This window comes from Electrophorus electricus, chromosome 4 (assembly GCF_013358815.1).
Source record: "Electrophorus electricus isolate fEleEle1 chromosome 4, fEleEle1.pri, whole genome shotgun sequence".
Lineage (NCBI taxonomy): Eukaryota > Metazoa > Chordata > Actinopteri > Gymnotiformes > Gymnotidae > Electrophorus > Electrophorus electricus.
This window is the reverse complement of record NC_049538.1, coordinates 15571736-15592975: the sequence shown is the minus strand read 5'-3', so window position 1 is coordinate 15592975 and position 21240 is coordinate 15571736. Positions and strand designations below refer to the sequence as shown.

Sequence of the window (21240 nt, the reverse complement as noted above, 5' to 3'; positions counted from 1 at the left end):
TCATCTCTTCTTACTGGTCAATGTCAGAAACAGTTTGGTATGTAAATAGACTGATTAATTTGCTGCATTTTATAGGCCATTCTTATTTCTTAACTGTATTGCATTGCTGTACAGTTTAATATCGGCCTTATATCGGTTAATGAACACACTGCTCTCTGAAGCTTGGTCTGGACATCAGTCTTCTTTCTGCAATCGCTTCCTCTTCCCGTGAGACTCCTGTGTGTGTTTCTTGAGTTTCTCCTGAGTCTTTCAGGGCTGTACTGTGAGTATAGTGACTAGATAAGCTGCTTCATGTGTGTGCACGCATCTGATTTGAAGGGCAAAAAGCATAACAAATCTGAAGCAATGGGTGTTTAGTTTGCTGTCTGTTCTGTCGTGTGTGTGTGTGTGTGTGTGTGTGTGTGTGTGTGTGTGTGTGTGTGTGTGTGTGTGTGTGTGTGTGTGTGTGTGTGTTCTGCAGGTGGGGAGGCTCTTGATGAGTGTGGTCTGCGGTACCTGCTAGCAATGCGATTGCACACCTGTCTGCTTACCTCTCTGCCCCCTCTCTATAGGATCCAGCTACTGCATCAAGGTAACATCCTCACCCTCTCACTTCTACACTCTCCTACTCTCTCCCACCCTCACACTCCCAGCCTCTCACTGCCCCATCACCCCATTACTGCCACACTTGTTCTGTGTGTGTGTGTGTGTAAGTGTGGGGGGGGGGGGTTATTGGGTGGGGAGCAAGGAGGGCCTGAGCAAATCAGTGTGCTGTGCGCAGCTCAACAATAACATTTTACTCATCTGGAGTGTATATGCATGTGTGCATGTGTGTTTCCGGTCAACTCTTCAGGTGTCTCTACATGTCACTTTGCGTGGGCGTTCCATTCGGAAGCTGAGGAGGAGATGCTGAACATGATCCCAGCCATGCAGAGAGGAGACCCACAGTGGTCTGAGCTCCGTGCTGTTGGCGTTGGATGGTGGATCCGAAACATCAACACACTCAGGCGGATGGTGGAGAAGGTGGTGATATTTTACCTGCTGTGTACTGGATTTATAAAATTATTTTCTGTCCATCCCAAATTTATATTCCACTGCAGATATTTGTATTTGATAATGATGCATCAATCAAGTTCTCTCTCTCTCTCTCCATGGGCAGGTGGCCAAAGCTGCATTCCAGCGGAATAATGATCCTCTGGATGCGGCTCTGTTTTATTTGGCCATGAAGAAGAAGGCTGTGCTCTGGGGTCTTTTCAGGTGCTCCTGCACTTGTCCCCTAATGTCTTCTTACCACATGCTTTGGTCCTGAAGGTCTTGCACTGCAAAGCAATACGTTAATGTTTTTGTATCTCTGTAATTTGTTGTGTTGTATTGTGCTTGTGCTAGAAAAAATATTTCAACTTCTACATTTTTGAGACCAAAAGGACACACGTTCTCATTTGTTGGTTTGTTTGTGCAGGTCTCAGCACGATGAGAAGATGACCCAGTTTTTCAGCCATAACTTCAGCGAGGACCGCTGGAGGAAGGCGGCACTGAAGAATGCCTTCTCGCTGCTGGGGAAACAGCGCTTCGAACAGTCAGCAGCCTTCTTCCTGCTCGCTGGCTCACTCAAAGATGCCATCGAGGTGTGTCCGAGCTCCCTCCTGCATCTGGCAGCTGGGTGAAGATGCAGCACGGAGCCTCCAAGACTGTAGCTACAGCCAAGCCTGCCAAAACCACACTGAAATTCTCATGTTCCATGTCCAGTAGTCATGATCTCAAGGATTTCAGATTTTAGCGCTTAGTGTCTTTGAGTGTGGACATGGGTATGTGGGGGCGTTGGGGGGGGAAGGTGTGTGTGTGTGTGTGTGTGTGTGTGTGTGTGTGTGTGTGTGTGTGTGTGTGTGTGTGTGTGTGTGTGTGTGTGTGTGTGTGTGTGTGTGTGTGTGTGAGACAAGGGGGGTGTCTTTGTCTTATGAGGTCCGTCTACATAGCCCTGGCCTGTCCTGCCTGTGTCTTAACCAGTAGATAAACTCCTCTTACTACAATTATGAGTCCTTTCATTTACCTTGGGCTAGATATACAGTCGCATTTAGTCAAAACACACTGATAGGGCCAGCACTGTAGCATAGAAACCCCAACCCCACCCCCACCTCCCCACGCACACACACACACGCACGCACACGCATGCACACAGTCGGCTTGGCTGGGCTGTCCTCAGTGGGAGTTAAGGTCAGCTGTGCATATGAAAGCACGTACACCTTCTGCTCTATTAAATTATAGGCTTACATGATGTGCTTAAGGCTCCAGTATTCACCCAGGCCTGCCTAGATTACACTGCTCATAGTCCTGATATTGACTGCAAATCAATTCAATTTAGCTCATCAATGCCATAACTCAATGAGCAACATCTCATGTTGTGTTTAGAATGTGTAACAGTTCAAAAAGTGCAGCATCACAGAGAATCAGATTCAGGCTTTGCTGAGCAAGTTACACATATCACAGTATACTGTAACTGATAATAGAGCTTTTACATGGCAGTAAAAGATACCTGATACCCATACCTGAATTCTACACCCCACCCTTTGTAATAATAATAATAACAAACATAGTTTATAAAGTGCTTTACAGAGATTGAAAATGAAATCATTTAAAGAATACAAATAAAGAGAACACGTACATACAATCATTTATAAGAAGAAAGTTCAGGGTATAGCCACATTGGAGGTATCAACGTGATCAGAATATAAGAGAATAAAAGTGTGAGAGGTAGATCAGCAGTGCTAATGTGCGATAATTGTTCGTAAGTGTGATAGCATGAGGAAAAAATAGTTTTGACTGTGGTTTGGCTAAAGCACTGGCCAGAGGGGAGGAGTTGAGATTATATTAAATATACCTTAAGCATGTCATATCTTGTGTTCAGGTGTGTTTGGAGAAAATGGAGGACATTCAGCTGGCCATGATTGTGGCCCGCCTGTACGAGGCCGACTTCGAGAGCTCATCCACCTGCCAGGGAATCCTGTACGAGAAGGTCCTGGGCTGCAACAGAGACGGACAGGGCTTCTCCTGCACCAGGCTGCACCCAGATCCATTCCTGAGGAGCATCGCCTTCTGGATCATGAAAGACTACACCCAGGCCCTGGACACGCTGCTGGAGCAGACTCCCAAAGAGGATGACGAGAACCCAGGTGAGCACTAGAGCCGGTCAGTATATGGGTTCATGTTATCTGATGTCCAGTATTTGCGATACTGATACAGTGTTTTCCATAGAATTTTATTTAGTTGGTGGAGGTAGTGGTCCGGTAGGGAGGGGTGGAGCTGTGGTGCTTACTGACAGGATGGGGGGGGGAAGGGGTGGGCCAAGCACCGCCAGATGTAACTTCCTTACTATAATAAATAAGTTAGGCTAGCTAGCTATGTTCCTAACATGCTTGCTAATAATGTTTTTGGAGAGTTGGGTCTCCGTGATTGACAGCATTACTCATTTTCAGAGTTTTATTTTGGGGGTCTACTAGAATGGATTTACATGCTAGATTTACATACTTTACATCTGTACACCCTCTGTCTGACACACTCTGTTACAGCTCCTGTGTCTATAAGCTCCCAAATTTGTTGAGCCCAGTTTGCTCTGATTGGTCAGCTCCCCCATTGGTCAGCTTGTCTGATTGGACAACCACCAGAACGATTCTGTCCCTATACATTCTGCCCCTGCCCAAAGATTATGCCAAATTGTTTGTTAGGTTTATCAGTGATAAAAATTATCCAAAGTTGATGATTTGCATTTCTGTAGGCAAACTCTTTTTTGTGTTCCTTTTTATGCTCAATTTATTTTCAAGGTGTACTTTGCCTTAAAATCAATACAGCGTCTCGTGGTTTCTCAGTTGTTTACAGTCCTGCAACAGTGATGGTAACAATACTTCTAATCATAAATCTACTTCCACACTTGAACACTGATGTCTAGTGATAGAAAAAACATTGGCATGTTTACATACAAGTTTCAGCAAAGGTGGGCCTGCAGTTGATTAGCCAAACCATTATAACACAATAGTTTTCAAGTTAGCAACATTAACTGAGAAGTCTACACTGGGTCTACATCTTAGCTACAGCCAACAACTCCATACTCGTAGTAGCTACTTTGTTTTGCTTAAGCATCACAAATCCACAAATAATAATGCATATTTGTAAGTTGTGAACCTGAACCTTCCATTGGGCAACACGAAGTTGGACATACCCCATCCTTCAGGAGTAAGAGATGGGGAAAATCCAGCATCAAACTGTGTATGCACTTCCTCCCTGAAGTGCCAGGCACAAAGTATAATAACAGGAACACTGGAGAGAACAGTAGTAAAAATGACTTTCAACCACTGGCGAATTTGTGTTTTTACCTTTTGGCAGAGCATACAAAGGAGATTTCCCATAACAATGCATAACTCAGTATGTTCTTGACATGGCTACAAAACTGAAAAAACTCTTCCCAGAATCCAATGTTTGCTTTGCGTTGTGTGCGAGCGTGCCAGGCATCCCGGTAGGAGTGCAGTATGGAAAGTGTTACAAGATTACCTCATCTTGTAATGATGAAAATGGCTGAAATTTCAACAAGGTATTTCAGGTAACTGACAAAAGTTGTTTCTTCTGGCATGTACTTTGGGCTTTGTACATTTGCAGACCATTTACATGCACAAAAGCTATGTACTACAATAAGGAAAACCAGGAAAGCCTAATAGGTCCCCTTTAAGAATATAGACGGACTTATCAGAGTTCAGATGAATGCATCAGTGTTGGACAAGTTTAAGCAGTTGCATTCATGATAACCATTTGTGGAAACGATTTCACTTGCGTTTTCTCTGCGCAAATTACATTGATTCCTGCTGCGCATTGATCATGTTTTGATACAGTGCACACAGAGAAGAGAGGCGTGTGTGTTTCGAGAGAGTGGGGGGGGGGGGGTGAGAGGGAAGAGAAGAGGGGGAGGGAAAGGGAGAGAGGGAGATGAAGGGAATGTGGCAAAGTATGTGGCAGTCAGTGTTAACATTGTGGCTGCCACAAATAAATCAATGTGTGGGAAACATTGTGTTTGAATATATTGCAAGACATTCTCACCATAACAATATCTAGATATTTGGTCCATATTATGGTCTATATTATGCAGCAAAAATAATCCAAGCATAAGGGTCAATGAAAGAACTGGATAACCTGTTTGCTGCAGTAATGTTCAGGAAAGCAGACCATTGAACATTCCAAGCGCAGTGCTGTGGACCCTCTGCCAGGATATCTCTAATCAGTTTGAACTCCTGAAAATGAGAGCCAGTTTGGAAGTATGTTGGACACCATGGAAAGAGACAGCTTTTTTTTTATTATTATTATTAATCGGATCGGTATCAGAGCTTTATTATTCCGGGCTTTATCTGGGCTTTATTAAATGGTATAAGCACCAAGTGTGAAAATCCCATGCTGTTTCTTAGTAAGGTTTCTTAGTTACACAATGAAATTTCTAGAAAAAATATAGATGTTTAAAATAGTAAATAAAGTTTAGTTTTAGATTATACACCAGCATAGTTTTAGCCAGAATGTCTTTACTGATTTCTTTGAATATTTAAATTTAGCAAATTTAAGGGATTATTTCCTTTACGGGATGTGTAGTTATAGGCTTATGTTAAGAATAATCCCATTCAGTTCCTCACAGTGAGATATACAGATTTACACCTGAAGGTCAAAGGAGGCCGTGATATGGGGTGCACACTCAGTATCAGACCCTGGGTTCAGCTGCCAGAATTGGCATGGGAAGAGAAGTGTAATCAGTGACCCTGAGTCTTCACAGACTCTTCAGAAGTTCTGCTGATGGACCTTGACTATATTTTTACCAAGCACCTTGAATTTGGAACAGGCACAACATCAAGAAACGTTGTGAATCTGGCAAACCTCCCACTCATTTAGTGATCTTCATTTATCTGATGTAGCTTTTATTTCATTTTGCTTAGATGTGATGGTGAAATCTTGCAACCCCATGGTGTTCAGCTTCTACAACTACCTGCGCACGCACCCACTCCTCATCCGCAGGCATTTTGCGTGGCCCGACAGCTCTGTGGCCACAGTGGGGCTGACATCAGATCGTGGCAGTGTTGACGAGATCAACCTGATCGAGCGCAAGCTCTTCTTCACCACGGCCAATGCCCATTTCAAGGTGGGCTGCCCTGTGCTGGCCCTCGAGGTGCTGTCCAAGATCCCCAAGGTGACCAAAAAAGCCTCGTCCTTCAGCAAGGGCTCATCCCCGGCCAATGGGAGTACGCCGCAGACGCAGAATAGGTCCGGCCGAGACACCAACCTGGGCTGGGCCGCGCCGGTGTCCAGCCAGGCCTGGGGGACTGGAGACACCGTCGCAGACCTGGATTGGAGTCAGCCCATGATGAAGAGTGAAGACGAAGGTCTGCAGCTCGATTGGGGTGACGACAAGGACGATGAGGAGGAAGAGGGGGAAGGACTGACGATGAAGAAGCCAGAGACAGAGCCAAAGAGTGGGGAGGTGGAGCCGGGCATGTGGAGGGAGGAGTTGGCAGGTGAGGCAGAGGTGGACGTGATCGCAGAGCAGCTGAAGTTCCGCGCATGCCTGAAGATCTTGATGACGGAGCTGCGTACACTGGCCACAGGCTATGAGGTGGACGGTGGAAAACTCCGCTTTCAGCTCTACAGTTGGCTGGAGAAGGAGATTGAGGCGATGCACCGCATCTGCAATTACAAGGCTGGTGGCCCTCCTACCTTTTACATGCTCCTTCTGCGTTCACACCAGGGAAAAAAAACACCAGTTAAAGCTGATAATGCTCCTCTTTGCTTAGCCTTTAAAACACTCGCATCCTTTAGAATAGTTTGTCTGTTTATTACCTCATTATATATTAAAATTATTTTTACGTGTAACATTGAATACAATGCTGTTGAATACTGTTAAATACAATGTTACAGAAAAAACAATTTCTTGTTTTTGTGTGTGACTAATTGTGTATGTATCTGTGTGTGTGGGTGTGTACCTGTGTGTGGGTGTGTCCTGATCAGGTGGAAGGTAAGGAACCTGCAGTGGAGCTGGAGAAATGGAGAGATGGCTCATTTGATCTAGATGAATCACAAGATACGAGTGACACAGGCACATATGAACGCCACCAGCTGGAGAGACGCAGACTGCAGGCAAAACAGCTGCATGCCGAGAGGCGCAAGGCTTGGCTGAGGAAGAACCAGGCCCTGCTCCGAGTCTTCCTCAGTTATTGCACCCTACACGGAGCCAAGGGCGGAGGGGTCACCTCCGTCAGGATGGAGCTGCTCTTCCTGCTGCAGGAGTCACAGCAGGTGAGGACGTCAGGGTGAATGGAGGCAAGCAGCTCTGTTTGTATCTGCGAATCTAGGTGCCATACTGCAGGACTAGCCATCGGGTGGGTGTGGGCGGTTGTGGGCGGGTGTAGGTGGAAATGTGCTGTGTTTGTGGGGTGAGAATGAACCATCCTGTATCTCCACAGGACTCCTCGCAGGTGGGCGAGTTTTTTCGATTGTGTACCACTCAGCATGTCCCCTTTGGTGTTCACACTTTCATGGGAAAAGCAATGTGTAGTGAATAAATAAAGACAAATAAATTAAGCCTTAGTCGTTTTAAGCAGGTTTTGATTTTTAGACTAGAACAACAACTGCAGTATTTGATCTGGTGTGGTATTGTAGTGTTCGTAGTTTAGGACACTTTATAAAATGGGAGTAAAGAATATTGTTTTCCATAATGACCCCTAGGAGACGACCGTAAAGCAATTACAGTCTCCCCTGCCACTGCCCACCACGCTGCCCCTGCTGTCTGCCAGTATTGCCCCAACCAGGACGGTCATAGCCAACCCTGTGCTGCACCTGTGCAACCACATCGATGACATCCTCTATGCTATAGTACAGATGGAGTCTCCACCACACCCTGATGTACTGGATGACAGGGTGAGGGAGAAGTGCGCTCACACAAATGTGAAAATTACGTAGACATTATTGTATTAATGTCTTTGAGGGGTATTTCTGTTGACTGGTTCATTGCACAGTACCTAAATAATGCTGAAATTACTCTTATACTTAAGCTAACGCTTACTGCACCAAACAATTTGAAATCACTTTCTCTTTAGACTTTCTAATAAAAGCTCTTTTCCTTTGTGTCATATGTGTCATCTTTGGCCCCTTCAGAAAGAAAATATGCACACACATTCACACAGTACATTCAACAACGTAGAGCAGATGGCACTCTGCCCCTGTCTGCTATAGCAGACGAGGGCTAGCAGAGCAAGAACAGTACATGCATGCATGCACACACATACATTCAGAAGCACACATTATGTGATTATGAAGTACAGAAGAGAGAGTGTGTGTTTGTGTGTGAGAGACAGAGAGAGATAAAGAAGATAAAGCTACCAATCTCTTACTCTCTCTTGTTTTTAAATTATTTTTGTTTGTTTATTGTATTATATGTCACAGGTGATTGCTCTTCACACTCAGGCTGCTTCTCTCTCTGCCTGTATTTATCAAGCACTGTGTGACAGCCACAGCTACAGGTAATGTTATACAAGCAATTATCTATATACACACACACACACACACACACACACACACACACACACTTTCTGACTCATTCACTAATGCACACACACACTTGCATATACACATACACACATCTCTGTCCACAGCAGCCAAACAGAGGCGAATCAGTTCACAGGGATGGTGTATCAGGGGCTGCTCCTGAGCGACAGGCGAAGACTTCGTACAGAAAGCATCGAGGAGCATGCCACACCCAACTCTGCCCCTGCACAGTGGCCAGGTACATACCCACCTGTACCGCTGCAGGTACACGCCCACCTGCACCGCTGCACGGTGGCGGGTACACAACCACCCAGTTAATAGAATGGGAATTTTTTATTCTCTAGTTATTTGGAAAAGACAAAATTTTCATTAGAATTTCTGGAGCAGCTTTAAGACACTGAAATGTTGAAGAGAGAGCAGAGGGTGGGAGGGGCTGAGGATGGGTAAATAGCATGTAGTGAGAGCTAATTTCATGGTGTCTTGGACAAACAGAGTAGTTCACTATAATTAGATAATTAAATGTAGTTTACGGCAGCAGAAGAATAAGTGGCTCTTTGTACTGCCTGACTGTATTTGGCGGACATAGCCAGAGAGGGAGATTTAAATTGGGCGTCTTAATATGTGTGAAACACGCCATACATTTTAAATACTTCATGTAGTTAATATTTAGTTATAGGTGTCGCTGACATAGTGCTTCTCACTGGATTAACTTTGGAGTTTCTTAGCAGATATATAAAGATTGCTCTACCCCCACCCCAACCCGTCTGCAGGTGTAGCATCTCTCATCAGCCTGCTGGCGTGTGCCCAGGGTGAGGACCATCCCCGCCTCAGTGTCATGCTGTGTGAGGCCGTGGTGGCCGTCTACCTCAGCCTGCTTCTGCACGGACTCGGCACACACTCCAGCAACGAGCTGTTCCGGCTGGCCGCCCACCCCCTCAACACCCGCATGTGGGCAGCTGTGTTCGGCGGAGGGGCCAAGCTCATCGTCAAGCCCAAGCGCCCAGCCGACATCTCCCCAGGTGAGCCCCTCTGCGCTAAACGTCTCCGACCAGCCCAGAGAAGAAGGTAGTTGGGTATCCATTTATTGGTGAACTGCAAGGTAATCTTAGCAAAAAGAAAAAGATGCAGGTTTTAAACCAGGAATGACACACGTATCTTTTGGAGTTTCGTATTTGGGCCAAGCACATCATGTACCAAAGTAGAGTAGTAATATGGTCTGTGAACTCTGCAGAAAGCCCAATCGCTGCATTTACTTGTTTCATTTTGAAATACATATGGGCAGATGAGACACCAGGCTTAGCATGTCTTATGAAGGGACAATTCTTGACCATTTATGACTCGTAGCAGAACTCTACAGACTACATGCTGTACTACAATCTCCAGTCGCTTTCAATGTTCCTCCTTTTGTGAAACCACGTTCTGTCATGCCAAGAAATTAGGATATCCAGTTTTATATTAGAGAATGAGTTGAACAATTACCTGTTCATTAATGTTATCAATGAACATGTACTAATTCACAGAATTTACAGAATACACTACCAGACTTCTTCTATTTCCATTAGACAGACATGACGGAATTCTTTTTGCTCTTGCTATATCACCCTATTGGCTACTCTGTGGGGCTGTGTTCACTTAGCTCTTCCTCTTCAAATCTGTCAAGAAACTTCTCAGGGCTCAGTGGTTGTGTTTCTGTGTGGACTGGAAGGAGGCAAGTTGGCGTGTATGCGAGAGATGTCTGTATGTGAGTGAATGTTATGTTGTGTGAATGTGACTGTAATGTTATGTTACATTGTCTGCTAGATGCATTAAAAACAGTTCCTCCAGAGGTCACTCAGGGTGAAGCCCTGGGACCAACCGACTTTCCTGCCTTAACTGTCACCCCCTCATCACACGTAACCCTGCCACGTCGCCAGGGTGATGCCACAGTGGAGAAGACAACACGGCCGAGAATAAAGGCATGCAGTCCACGCCTCTTATCCGGAACAGGAAGTGAGCTCAGAGCAGAATGGTTGTATGTTGTAGCCAGTAAGGGTCTCAGGGAATCCAATACTGGTCTGGCTTACTTGTGATTACCATTAGACTTAAAGTTGTTTACATTTGGATTTCAGAATTGGAAGAGTTTTGACATTCTTAATAATAATAATAATAAAGTAAAAATCTCAAATGTCAGTAGTGGAGAGAGGAGGTGTGAGGGCAGTGGTGAACCCAGTGCTCTGTAGTTCTGTCAGTTGAGGGTGTTGCAGTGTGTGGACAGGGATCTGCTGAACTGGTGGGAGTTCTGCTTTAACTCAGAACTCGGCATGAGCTAAAGGACCTGTTAAAGTTTTAGGAGGGTGTGCGTTTTTGTGTGTGCTTTCTTTATACTATGTGGCTCGCACACATCTGCATTTTGTTAGCACTTTGCTTTCCAGTGTGTTTGGTGTTATGGTGCATGCTTTTATGTTTTGATTAATGTTTTGGCTCCATGTTTGTACATTTGTGTTTTGCATGTGTGTGCGCATGGATTTATCTGTGCGTGTGCGTGTGTACCCTTGTGTAAATGTTATATGTGTGTGTATGTGTACAGCTGGTAGCACTAGTGCAAATGGTAATGATTAGTGATGACACCTAGCTAAAAAAGTTACATTTCATAACTACAAAGGTACGAGGGCAAAGGCAACCAGACGTGCCTGGTACAAGTATTACTGAACTACATACAGCTTAATGACAGAAGGCTGGAAAAAAGTTCAGTTTAGGTTAGTAATTGCATGATCTTGATGGTACTGTACACAATTATGTCAAAAGAATGTCCACTATGGTCCGCATTACAGACCAGCCAGTTATAGCTAGCTGAAATGTTTATCTACAACAAAAGCAGTGGTTAACTTTAATGAAAGTAATTATTCTTGGATGAAGTCTACTCATATAGCCACTTACCTAAGTACATGATTAACAAGAAAACAATAATCACCTTTTATAGTCAAAAATGTGTGCTTTGCTATATGTGCTTTGAACCACTTTGTGTGTTCTGCGACCCAGCTAACAGTGTGAATGTTCTGAGACTCCTCATGCTTTCATCAGTGGGACCCTGAGTGAATGTGCCTCTCCCAGGTTGGACTGATCAGCCACACTGCCAGAATTTAGCTGGGTGGATATGAGGAGTTCTGGCAGCTGTGAATCCAGTGCTCTGTAGCTCTATCAAAGCTGGGGCAGGATTGGGCGTGGAGGCTTGCAGTGTGAAATGAGGGATCTGTGAGAGTTTTGCTTTCATTCAAAGAGATCAGACCGTGCAGAAGAACCTGTTAAAACTTACAGATTAAGGAAAGTCTGCTTGTGTGTCTTTTCATTAAACTGTGTGCTGTCGTCTGTGTGTGTTTTTAGTTAGATTGATCTGTTTTAGGCATTTGTGTCCATGTCTGCGTGTGTGTGCGTGCGTGCGCGTGTGTGTTTTTCCTGACTTAGTGAGGTGGAGGTGGTACCACCCTAATCATGTGCGCGCATGTGTACCGTGCCTTCAACTGCCCCAAGCAACTGGCATTTTACAAGCAATGTATTTTAGGGGTTCGGATAATTGTACAATTGAAGAAAATAACAATTATCACGTTAAAGCGTATTTTATTTTAAAAAGTGCCCTGTTCAACATTAAATTAAATACAATATACAAGCAATGTGTTAATATATACAGCTGAAATGAAAATGAATCTAGCATAATGTATTAGAAATCCTCACACGTGTTTCATGGAAAAGAAATCAGTGCTGGGACCGAAAGGAATAGATTCACGAAAGGTTTCATAGTCACCTTTGTTAAGCATATTGCTTTGAAATATAACTGGAGTACTAGGATTTTCTATTTATTTTGATTTAAAAATAATTTTTCAAATCATGAAATTATTTCACCATTTTGTGACAAATTATAGCCTAAGCCTAAGCACAAATGTGTTCTGATTCTGTCACTAGGAACATAATACATTTGGTTTTATTTACTAAAGCAAGCAAAATTGTCATTGTTTAAAGCAGTTAGTGGTCACATGAACTAGTGCAAAGCTCATCAGAAGAAGACACTTGCTAGAGTTTTATCGAGAGCTGGAGACGGCACAAATGTTGATGGAGGCTAATGCATGCATATGTATGCAGGACAAACACTGTATACATGTGTGTAGCTGGTAGCGCATATGTGAATTCAGAGAATCAGCAGCAGGTGGATAATCACCTTTTAAGCGCGCTCTCTCTCTCTCTCGCTCGCTCGCGCTCTCTCTCTCACTATCTCGCTCGCTCGCGCTCTCTCTCTCACTATCTCGCTCGCTCGCGCTCTCTCTCTCTCACTATCTCGCTCGCTCGCGCTCTCTCTCTCTCACTAGCTCGCTCGCTCGCTCGCTCTCTCTCTCTCTCTCACTATCTCACTCGCTCTCTCTCTGTCGCTCTCTCTCTCACTATCTCACTCGCTCTCTCGGTCGCTCTCTCTCTCACTATCTCACTCGTTCTCTCTCGGTCGCTCTCTCTCTCACTATCTCACTCGCTCTCTCTCTCTCTCTCTCTATCTCACTCGCTCTCTCGGTCGCTCTCTCTCTCACTATCTCACTCGCTCTCTCTCTCTCACTATCTCACTCGCGCTCTCTCTCGCTCGCTCTCACTATCTCGGTCGCTCTCTCGCTCGCTCTCTCTCACTATCTCACTCGCTCTCTCTCGCTCTCTCTCTCTCTCGCTCTCTCTCTCTCTCGCTCGCTCGCTCTCTCTAATTCTCACCTGCGTCTGCCTCCCTCACCCTTTAAGTCACCCTGCTCCTCTGCTCTGGGTTTTCTAATCAAACATCCACAATGTGGTGATCAGTATCACAAGATTTGGAGGCACACATTTTATTGCACGTCCAGACAACATGTAATTAACCAGCCGCATTCTGTTTCCTTCTGCGCGCGTGTGTGTGTGTGTGTGTGTGTGTGTGTGTGTGTGTGTGTGTGTGTGTGTGTGTGTGTGTGTGTGTGTGTGTGTGTGTAGACTGGACAGGCAAAGTCCAAATGTGTGGTTCGGTACATTATCTGTTAGGACTCCATGTTTGCACATTTGTGTTGCATTTGTCTGTGGGTGGATGTGCTGTATGTTTGTGCAAACAGGCTTCCTGTAGAAATTCTTGTCAACATCACTGTACATAGTTTATGGTTCCTGTAGAAAGCTGTGTCCCCATCATTGTATGTAGCTTGTTTCGTTTCGTTTCATTTCATTTCATTTTGAACCATCACCGAGTATGGTCACGTTAAACTTAACTGGCCTTAATAAGGACATTTAAAGACATTTCCAACAAGTTATTGATATTCTGTCAAATTTCTTTCTATCTCACTGGATGTTTGGACTAGAAGCAGGTAGGTGTATGAGTGTAATGGATTACTTGGAATTGTTTGTCAAACATGAAGGTCTTTAAAACTGAGTGGTAGGTTAGGATTTTCAGTAGATTGTCTACCCACATTAGCTGCCTAACGTTTGTTTTCATTTAAGGGCCTTGAAATTCTAGACCTTTACAATCCACTAGAGGGCAGTGTAGACCCTGTATCTTTACATTTTGAATTAAGGTTCTAATTTGTTTTATCCAGTGAAGGAAACATGGAAAAACTGTGGTTAATGGGTGGTGATGACCAACTGCCATTGCCTATTGTAACTGGAATCGTAGCTCAGAGTGCTGGTCCTCTTTAAAAAGTACAGCAGCCACAGTGGTTTCAGAGTAAAGACGGGAAGTGCTTAAAGGACTTTAGTTTTGGTTTTTTTATGCAGTGTCATGTATAAATTCATATTTACACTAGAATTCAAAAGTTTGGAATTATGGAGAAATGTTCTTGTTTTCTAAAGAATATCAATGTTGTTTACAATTGAAATAATATCAAGTAGTCAGAAATTCTTCAGTCAAGCATGGAAGAGGGAAGAAGGTTCGGTATTGCTTTGGTGCCTGTAAAGTAAAGTGGGAAATAGGGTAACTCTGGGTTGCAATGCCATGCCATACTTTGTGGATGGTGCTTGGCCAGTTTCATCCTACAAGAGGACAGAAAGCCCTGCTCCAAATCCAGCAAGACCAATTCAGGAATGAACCAGGAATTGTATTGTTGGAGTCTAGTTCTATTTTAGATATGTTTCTTAAAACAAAATTTCATATTACTATTTTTTTTATCGGAATACAGAAGTTCTGATCATATATGCAAAATAGAAGACTTTTGGAGCAGTTAAAATTGTATCTGGCTGAAATGAAGAGAATAACTGTATTGTGAATAGGGACACACCAATATTGAATTTCTTTGGCTAATATGATAATTACCACCTTGTTGTTGCTGATACCAATATCAATAATTTTATATAATTTTATGTTTATGCATTTCAAAGAAAGTCCAATCCATAATCTATATATGAAGTGCAGTGGGTGTAAGGCATATTAAACTCTAAAAATGGATTAATAATTAATTTTACACAGGCCATGTCACAGGTAAATCAGACATCACAATTATTGTAAACATGTTGCTCATAACCCAAAGGGAACATTACATTTCATTACATTTTATTTTCTAACCTTTCTCAAATGTTAAGGGAATTTTTCTGCCTTAAACTGGTGCAGGTATAAGAGCCTATGGCTGGAATGCCCAGAGTTTATATAAAAAAAAAACATAACTGCAAAATACAGTCACTAACAGACAGCTTAGTTTGCCTAATGAGTATAGAGCAAAATAAAAACACTAAATCTGATGTGATAATTATAAACACAGGTTGCACTTTACAGAAGAAAAGTAATATACAAACAAGGCCTAAATTAAACAGAAGGTTTAATCTGTTGCATGGATGAAAAATATTGGTTGTAATTATAGAAATTCCAATATTGAACCGAATTTTTTTTTTTAAATAAATAAAAATACAAAATCAGTCTCATCAGCAAATATGTCAGCCGCCAATATGTTGTGCACCTCTAATTATGACTACAAAAACAAAAGCCAATGTTATGTTTGCAAATTACATTTACACACACTAACTGGCCTTAAACAGAATCTTGTGAACACCGCACACTCTTTTAGACTCCAAAACAATCCACAATAATGCTACCAAATTGGTTGAAGTCTCTTAAGTAATATCAGAAGAGATAAGAGCTTCTAAACCAACCATGACCAAGTCTCACCATTTAAATATCCCCAGCCAATAGTAGCAAATTCTGGTGTCAGACAAAGGTATTCATATATTGCCTTATATTACAGTAATTGTCACAGAGCATCTTTACAGAAGTCTGAGTCCAAGCATCCTAGTGAGCAAGCCAAAGGCAACAGTGGCAGGGAAAAACTCCCTAGAGCACGAGGAAGAAACCATGCGAGGAACCAAGACTCAAAGGGGCCCATCCTCCTCTGGTCGACAACAGACATGGCAATAACAACATTATAAGCAATGGATGTCTGTTCCGGGTTTATAGAAGTCCTAGTCTGAGGCTGATGATTGTAGGTGTGTCTGAAGCCCCTCTGGCACAAGTACGCCTGCCTAAGGTGATGGAGAATTGGGTGGCTGGGGTGGAGGAGGGGTGAGCCACAGAACGGGGGCATCAGGGGTGGCGGGAGGAGCCACATCAGCCGACATGGGTGGAGGCTCAGCAGTAGCCCCAGGAGAAGATGCATCTTGGCAGAAAGAGAGATGTTATTATGCAGGTACAAATACTAAAGTGTGTAAATTATGGAACTAATAATGTGCAAGGATGGACAGATCTAGCTATGGCAGCACAGGTAAAAGGATGGAGCCCGAAGGAAACACATGAAGGCTCCCTGGATTCATGTCCAGTGGCTGGCTTCATGTGGTTCAAATGAATTATGTGCTGGCTCTTATCATTCCTTCATGGTGATGATGGTATTCACATAGCTGTATGTGTTCAGCTCTTGGCTCAATGATTCTGTGGGTTTGGACTCGCATCAGGTAGGTGTGTGTGTGTGTGTGTGTGTGTGTGTGTGTGTGTGTGGGGAATGTGACTGTACCATTTTGATCTTGCCAGCTGATTTAGAGGCAGCCCCTCTGTACGGCTCTCTTGGTGGGGCCCTGGAACCAGCTGATCCCCCAAACCCAACTTTCACACCATCATCCCCTGACACCCATTTTGATAGTGAGGGTGACATCACCATGGTGACAGCAACACAGCTAGCAAGCTGTGAGTAAATGCATGATGAGCACACCCCCAAACTCCAACAGGAAATGAGCTCAGAGCGGAATGGTTGGTATAGACGATAAGAGACGCCGAGAGGCAATTTCTGGAGAGCAGAAAATCTAGATTCACGCTGCTCTGACCTGAGTACTGTTAAACTTCAAATATTTGCTGTAGGGTTTAGTGAAAAAGGATTATTGAGCTTTCAAATTTTATATATATATATAAAAAAACGCTCTGTAGCTCTCTGATGGGTGTTTGCAGTGAGTGCACAGGTACCTGCTGGACTGGTGAGATATCTGCTGAGATTTTTGTGGTCAGAAGACTAAGCTAAAGAATGTGTTAAACCTACTAATTTATGGGAGGGTGTGTGTGCTTGTACTTTCCTCTCAGATTTTGTATCGTTTGTATACTTGCATGCATCTGCATTTAGTTGTGCATGGTGTGGGAGTGGGGGTGTGTTTTGAGTTTGTTTGCTTGTTTGGGTTTTGTTTTGAATAATTTGTCTCCATATTTACACATTTATGTTTGTTGCATATGCACATCTCTGTACATGTGCCCTTGTGTATATATGATGTATGTGTACAGCGGGTAGCACTAGTGTGGACTCAGAGAAGAGGACAGAGCAGGAGGGGGAGAATGAATCAAATACAGGTACTCCCTTAACCTGTCTCACATGTTGCTCTTTCACCTGTCTCACCATCTCCTCTGCTCTGTGCTGCAATAATACTTCCCTGTTAATAATATGAACTATAACACTCAGAGGAAAGAGTTTGGGAAAGGATTTGCACAAAACTGGCTTGCTAGCATCAGCAGCGACTCTGCGTACAACATGCCCATACGGAATCTTCAAACCACACACTGTCCTTCAGCTCTCTCGCACAGTCATTGAATCCACAGCATTTATACCTCCATAATCAAGGAGATTAGACCTGTGCTTCATAACAGAACTATTCTCTTAGCTATAATTATATAGCCCCTGCTAACCTAGCCCTGCTGACCATTTAGCTGGGACAGACTAGTTAATAAACCCCATAGCTAGCTGATAGGGTAGATCATTATAATAGCAGCAGGAGACGATACATAAAGAAGACAATATGTCATGTGAAAATAGATTTCATGAGGAATAATGGGTGAGAATGTAACTTAACAGCCATGGCAGGTGTAAAAAAAAGTCAAATATACACCAGCCTTGTGCCTGCTGTTTCAACTTTTTTTAATGTGGTTAGACTTCAGAATCACAGGACATTTACTTCCTCGGTGATAAAAACATTCAATTTTAATAATGACATGTCTTTAAAGATTACGTTTGTTTAGTGTTCATCAGTTAAGAATTTAAAAATGTTACACCAGTTAACACGCATGCAAAAAAAAAAAAAATCAAGATTTCAAGAACATAAAAAATGTCATTATACTCCTCTGAAAACTCATGTGCAGGAACCATATGAATTGCAGCAGAAACCTCACACATACTCAAGCTTATGTTCCCATTAATACTGAAATAACACAGCTATTTTGCCCTGAGAGGAACCCTTCTGTGTCCCCAACCCATACCATCACAACCTCATCCCCAAAATCCCAACATGGTAGCAAGGGTGATATCACCATAGAGATAGTGGCACCACTGGAGAGCAGTGAGTAAAAGCACACAGACCACACCTCCACTCCAGGACAGGAAATGAGACAGAGATGAGACAGGCTTTCACTTACCTCATCATGCCCTCACCCTTTCATCTCTACCACATCTCTCCTCTGTTCTGTTCAGGAATACTTCATACATGGGATAAGTGATGACACCTGACCTTAACAGGGGACATTTCATGACTGTGAAATAAGGATGGCAAAGGCATCCATTTTGGAACTAGCAGAAACTGCTTTATTCCAGTACTAGAACATCACTAGATACCTGTTAGCACTCGTTACAAAGCAGTTGTTTACAGGTCAAGCCTTTACTGAAACATCCAAAATCAGTGAACTGGCTTTCAGAACTTATTATTGTTTTATTGGTCAGGCCTATCACAGTTTTTCTGTTTACATTTGTCCTCCTGAAGTGATTTGAGCAATGCGTTTTAAATTTGTTTTGAGTGCATTTACACATTAATTTTTATGCGGATTATCTTTATCCAGATATAATCCTGATACTCAAGATGCATGAAACGATCAGGTGTGAACAGGTCTTAAAAATAGAGGTGTAAAAGCACCCAAGACACATTTAAATAAAATTCTCTTAAACCAGTTTATGAGGGGTCTGAGCCAGATACTGTGGTAGTTTAAATGCATCAGTCTCTCCCAAGACACATTCAACATCCAAAACCCTGCCCCATACAGTAAGTCATAATGTGTAGGTGTAATCAGGGACAGAGGGGTTTCAATGTAAAGCCCTGAACCCTGCCCATCACCCAACTCCCACTGTAACACAAACATCCCCTAACACCCAGCTTGGTGGCCAGAGAAGTAGCTTGGCGATAGTGGCAAAGCTAGAGATGCGATTAAATGCATGCAAGCAACACTACACTAGAACAGGGAATACCTTCAAAATTCTAGTATTGCTCTTCATGGGTGAGCTTTCAAATTCAATGCATAAGTACACCATGTGTCAAGTGTATCTATAACAAGTATATATCTGTTTAGTGTGTCTTTGTACATTTTAGCATGTTTTTTGTGTTACAGAGCATGACTGACTGTTGTCATTTTTGGTGTTTGTGTCCATGTTTGAGTATTCAAGCGTGTTTGTCCTTGTATGTAATTGTGTGTGCTTATGAGTTTATACATGTGTGTATCTGGTAGCTCTGTGGGCTGCGTTTGGCTGATTGGTTTTAGAAAGCTTATATTACCATAGCTCTGTAGGCAACTGCATCCTTTCAGTCAGCTGAGGTCCAGACGGAAAGACAGCTCTGGCTCTCCCAAGCAGCTGGCCCTGGTCCTGCCACTGTTTACATGTGTCCACCTTCACTTTTTTGATACTGAGAATTCAAATTTCAGATGTCAAATTCCCTGCATTCTGTTGATTAGGATGGAGTCCAAATGCTCGACCAAACATAGTTCCTCTGAGGTTTGGTGGAGATATGTTGCTAGTTTTTAGCAGGGTTAGCTGGCACCACACAGACCTTCTTTCTGAAGAAGGCAAGTTGAGATAAGCTGATGGCCAAATGCCAAAGCCAAGTCCAGATCTTCCTTTGAAAAGTTATTGGATTCTGCAGCGGGATGGCACACCAGCAAAAACAACTCTGATGCTTCTTCCCATGTTCTGCTGGCCTAGAAATAAGTAGAGACATTCCATATTTGTCGCCATAGTCATCTTTGGACAATTCTATAGTCATCTTCGGCAACCAAATGTTTGGTTAATGAAGTCCAAACAATTTTATTTATTTTTTTTATAATTGGCTTTTTTGACATGATGTCTGTTGTTTATTAGTCTGTTGTTGCTCACTGTTTTGTTGTTGTTGTTTGTAATTGTTGGACTCTGATGCTCCTGATCAAGTGAAAATGGACAGCGGTGAAGGTTTGTGCTTTATGGTCTGTCAAACGCTCGCAATACCTGTTTGTGTTTGGCATATTAAAATCTGCAACTTGATAAACATTAAATAGCATACATTTTGCAAACTAACTAAATCAACATATTGCAGAGATGCTAAACATTGCACTTTTTAAAACACTGAGCCTTAGGTTTATGCTGTGTTAGAATTTCAACCTATTCAAACAAGCAGCTTGCATGTCTTAGCGAAATACTTAAACTGTAAATGTTCACAATCCTTGTGTGTGTTTCTGTGTGTTGGGTGGAGAGAGGGGGAAAAAATGGAAATGTAGTAAAACTCGCCCCTCTCTCTGTCCTGTCTCTCGTATTTCATGAATGTAATGATCTGATGAGAAGCTGATCTCCCTATCCTTTGGAGAGTGCAATGATGCTTGTGGACCTTATGATACCTGAGTGTCTCTCTCATACAGGCCACTAACACTGTAGGCCTCTCTCTGTCTCAGACTCGGACTCTGCTTTCAGGATTCAGATACTCACAAACTTAATAATTAAAGTTATGAAAGAAGGTTAACTCTTCCTCCCACTGTGCTGGCTTTTCTCTCTCTCTCTTTCTCTCTCTCTCTCTCTCTCTCTCTCTCTCCCCCTCTCTCTCTCTATCCAATCTGTCTCCGTGTAGCAGCCCTGCCCCCGACCCCTCCTGCTGAGGACGTGGACCGGCAGCGGCGGCGATTCAACATGCGCATGTTGGTGCCTGGCCGGCCCGTGAAGGAGACGCAAGCCACGCCCCCTCCCATCCCAGCCGAGCGCCCCACCTACAAGGAGAAATTTATCCCTCCTGAGCTCAGCATGTGGGATTACTTTGTTGCCAAAGTAAGACCCCTATCTGCTGGATAAATCAGGCTGAAAGGGGTCAGTTAAGATGATTCCGTTAGTGATTGGCTCTTTTTGGTCACTGACCCCTTTTGTGATTCAGCCTTTTGCTGATTTGTTCTACTGATGATTCAGGGCCTTTGTAAATTTGCTCTTCTATTTATTATTCTATTTTACTTATAAAATCCATGATTGATTTGCTATTTTAATCATTCATAATTGTAGTGTTTTGGTTTTT

General features: G+C 43.2%; 1 protein-coding gene across 6 annotated transcripts in view; it reads left to right on the top strand.

Moving 5' to 3' along the window:
* dmxl2 (Dmx-like 2) overlaps positions 1-21240 on the top strand; it is a 56657-nt gene that overhangs the window by 25389 nt on the left and 10028 nt on the right. For 3 of the 6 annotated variants that reach the window (XM_035525240.1, XM_027009863.2, XM_035525241.1), the window contains exons 19-30: positions 461-571; positions 833-1002; positions 1139-1236; positions 1439-1604; positions 2882-3146; positions 5937-6694; positions 7003-7290; positions 7720-7911; positions 8437-8513; positions 8646-8776; positions 9309-9557; positions 20809-21002. In XM_035525240.1, the coding sequence (XP_035381133.1) occupies positions 461-571; positions 833-1002; positions 1139-1236; positions 1439-1604; positions 2882-3146; positions 5937-6694; positions 7003-7290; positions 7720-7911; positions 8437-8513; positions 8646-8776; positions 9309-9557; positions 20809-21002 (2699 nt within the window). The remainder of the gene's footprint in view (positions 1-460; positions 572-832; positions 1003-1138; positions 1237-1438; positions 1605-2881; positions 3147-5936; positions 6695-7002; positions 7291-7719; positions 7912-8436; positions 8514-8645; positions 8777-9308; positions 9558-20808; positions 21003-21240) is intronic. The other 3 variants (XM_027009866.2, XM_027009865.2, XM_027009864.2) reach the window with 3 other exon arrangements.